At 48.0% G+C, this 3,406-nt stretch overlaps 1 protein-coding gene across 1 annotated transcript; it reads right to left on the bottom strand.

Annotated features, from left to right (window-relative positions):
• Nucleotides 1-2,114: 2,114 nt before the first annotated feature.
• TAS2R1 (taste 2 receptor member 1) lies at nucleotides 2,115-3,180 on the bottom strand. The gene has a single exon (XM_043573774.1). The coding sequence runs from the start codon at nucleotides 3,178-3,180 to the stop codon at nucleotides 2,284-2,286; it is 897 nt and encodes a 298-aa protein (XP_043429709.1). The 3' UTR covers nucleotides 2,115-2,283.
• Nucleotides 3,181-3,406: the final 226 nt, after the last annotated feature.

Below are 3,406 nucleotides of genomic sequence, written 5' to 3'. Positions count from 1 at the left end.
CACTGGAAACCATAGAGAATCCTTGACCAAAGGAGTCAGTGTCAGCATGGGGAGTGGGACACGAGGGGGCAATCCTGGCATTCTGGTTTGGGGCCGCTTACCGAACCCCTATCTGAAATGGGATGAGGTACTATGGTGGCTCCCTTTTCAGTAAGAGCCTGCCTGGTAGCCGATCCCCCTTTGCTCTTGACTGAGCAGGGCCGCTGGGTCTACTCTGGCGGGGAGGGGTGGGGGACCACGGGCAGGGGATGAAGGGCACATAGCACTGTGCCCTGTAGTTAACAGCCTTCTGGCCTGACCCATGGGCATGTGACCCCCAGCCAAGGCTCCCAGGGGCCACAATGGCCAGTCCACGCCTATAGATGCAGGGGTAGGGTAGAGGAAGAGTCGGTACCTATACAGAGGCTAACCCCATGCTACCCAAGCTAGATGCCAGGACAGAACCAATTTGTCCAGGCTAAAGATTCCAGCCAAGGGCTGCTACAGAGGGATCAAAGGCTGAATCTGTTTTGCTTCTACAACGGAGCAATTAGCGTTCTACACAATATCCATCAACGAGATAGCCAGGTGACGTTTCTGGAAGAAATAATTCTAGGAGAGTAGAGTGCGAACATGTTTCTACAGAAAAGAGTATGCATCCTCTTTTCTAGAACTCCTTGGTAACGTTTAAGTATCCAAACAGTCTGACCTTAATATTCATCTCATTTACTAGCCTTCTGAAAGCAGAAGTTGCATGTAATGGAATCAGGATTTGGCATCAGAGGAAAAAAAAAAATCACACGAGAGTTTGTATATTTACATATTTCTCCCCGAATGTTTGAAACCGCCCCCGCTCTCTCTCCATCCACCTGCCGATACACACACCGTGATTCAAAGAGCCGGCATCCGCACTTGAGACGCACAGAAAATAAAAGTAACTCTTCACTGTCCCTTCTCAAAGCGGGAGAAATAATCACCTACAGGACACAACTGCTGTTCCCAGAGCTGGCTGCCTGGGTGCACGATTAGTTATAAACCTTCCCACCTACTGGGATGAAGGAAAATAAAATAGCAGGAAGATGGAGACTGTTAATTTGCTCCTTGGTGGGGGGAAGTCTGAGATGCATGCCCAAGTTCCCACACCCAAGAAGATAAATACTTCCCTGCACTCTTCCGAAGCAAAGACTTCTGTTATTTTAGTACAACCAAGCGTGCATGTCTTGGGCGAGGAAACCATCCTCTGAATCTCCATTCCTGGCAATTGGCCAACCCAAACCTCAACAGGCTTTCCATCATCACACATGAGCTACAAGCTCTAGCCAAACTGGGGAACGCCTTTCGTTTCACAGGAAGCAAAAGGGTTCTGAAGCTGTTTTAGAAATACCTATATATCTGAACATCTAAAAACCATCAGTCACATAGCAGATGCATCTGTGACGTGAGGCGGACGGAGAAGCCCCCAGTCCACCCACCTACTGGTGTTGCTTCATTGGGAAGACATGCGATGTGGTAGGAGTTCTAATTTGGTACCATCGGTTGAAAAGGTCCCAAAGCCGAGCACACAAATGCAAGATGAAACAGCTTTGCAAACTATTTTCTGGTCTGTGGGCCCAGTTAGGGGAAATGGAAAATTCAGGCCCGGATTCCTCTTTCCTCCTCCATCTGCCTGCTCTTTTGGGCAGTCGATGGGACATGTCAACATGGCGTCTAGCATCTCAGCAGTGTGGCGTCGGTGAGCAAGCTTACCAGGACAGAGATGGCCAGCCTGTCCTCAGCTCTCTCTCAGATCGGACGACTCTAACAAACAGAGCAAAAATAATCTGCAAGTTAGACCCAAAAGGAGCAACCGGTCCTTTCAAGATCCATCATCTAGATGAGGCATCGGGCGCACGGGGACCCCACGGCATTCACGCACCCTTCTGACATCACGAGTTCAAACGTCCTTTTCTTTTTCTCTAAACTTTTTGAGAAAATTGCTGATTCACGTGCAGCTGTGAGAAATAATACAGATCGATCCCCGTACCACTTACCCAGTCTTTCCCAATCAGGTAACACCTTGCACCCTGATAGTACAGTATCGCAATGAGGATATTGACATTGATGCGATCCGCCAGTGTGCGTTGGGCTCTGAAAATCAATAGAACCCTTTGAAAAAGGGGCAAATCCATAAAAATGCCTCAGGTTAGACAAGGAGTCCAAGCTTTGTGTAATTGTGAGCAGACTGCTTTGTTTGACTCAAGAAGGTATGGCAGGCATCGTCAGCTCATGGAACTGCCAGTTCTTCGAATGGACCAAAGTTCTCTCTCACTGCCAGCACTGCCCATGGAGGAGGAACTTCTTTGCATTTTGTTTCAGTTTAGGATTTCCCGAAATTAAGATAATAGAGTGTCCCGAAGGGTAGGACCCAAACACCAAGATACAGAACAGAAACATGAAGCTTCTGAGCTCAAAAATGTGAGAAGAGAGCAAAGCAGCTGTCATGTAGTGGGAGAGATAGAGGACCAAGAAGGACAGAATGGACAGAAGTGCACTCACATGGACACCTGTGCTACTGTCCCTGGTGCCGGTCGCTGTGTTTCTCATCTGCCAGGTATGTCTCCCCAGAGAAAACACCAGGAGCAGAGTAGAAATGAGGAAGATAACGAACGGCGGTGAAAACCTAGCAAGAAAGACAATCTGTAAAGCAGATGTTTCTTTGATTTGAGTTGTTGCATTTGGGGAGAAAAGTCTCAACAAGACTTCTTGGGAAAGAACCCATGTATGCTTGCTGTAGAAAACCAAAGGGATGGAGGCAAAAAGCAGAGACCCGATGATCAGCCATGGCACCAATTTGGATATCCTCCTCTTCAACCAGAAGAAGAGTGGGTGAGCGATGGGGGAGATCTTGGCGCAGTAGAAAACGCCGAGCCATGTGGCCAGCCAAAGTCCCGTTTCATTTACAAACATGAAAACTGCAAAATTCTTAACAAGTGGAAGGAAGTCGATCAAGGAGAGAATAACCAGATTAATGTAGAAGATAAATGACTGCAGACAAATCCTGGAAATCGCCAGGCAGGAAAGAAGGAGATCCAACGGAATCATCTTTCTCTTCTTGGTCAACTCAATACCATTCACGATCACAATGATGCCATTTGCTAAAACTCCGATGAGACATTGTATCACTGGAAGAAGAAAATGGATAATGAGGTAAAAGTCTAGCATTCTGAGAAGAAAAAAAATCGGTTACTTTAAAAACTGATGTATTTAGGGGCGCCTGGGTGGCGCAGTCGGTTAAGCGTCCGACTTCAGCCAGGTCACGATCTCGCGGTCCGTGAGTTCGAGCCCCGCGTCAGGCTCTGGGCTGATGGCTCAGAGCCTGGAGCCTGTTTCCGATTCTGTGTCTCCCTCTCTCTCTGCCCCTCCCCTGTTCATGCTCTGTCTCTCTCTG

This window comes from Prionailurus bengalensis, chromosome A1 (genome assembly GCF_016509475.1).
Source record: "Prionailurus bengalensis isolate Pbe53 chromosome A1, Fcat_Pben_1.1_paternal_pri, whole genome shotgun sequence".
Lineage (NCBI taxonomy): Eukaryota > Metazoa > Chordata > Mammalia > Carnivora > Felidae > Prionailurus > Prionailurus bengalensis.
Note: the sequence above shows the minus strand (reverse complement) of the source record. Positions and strands in the feature narration are given on the sequence as shown.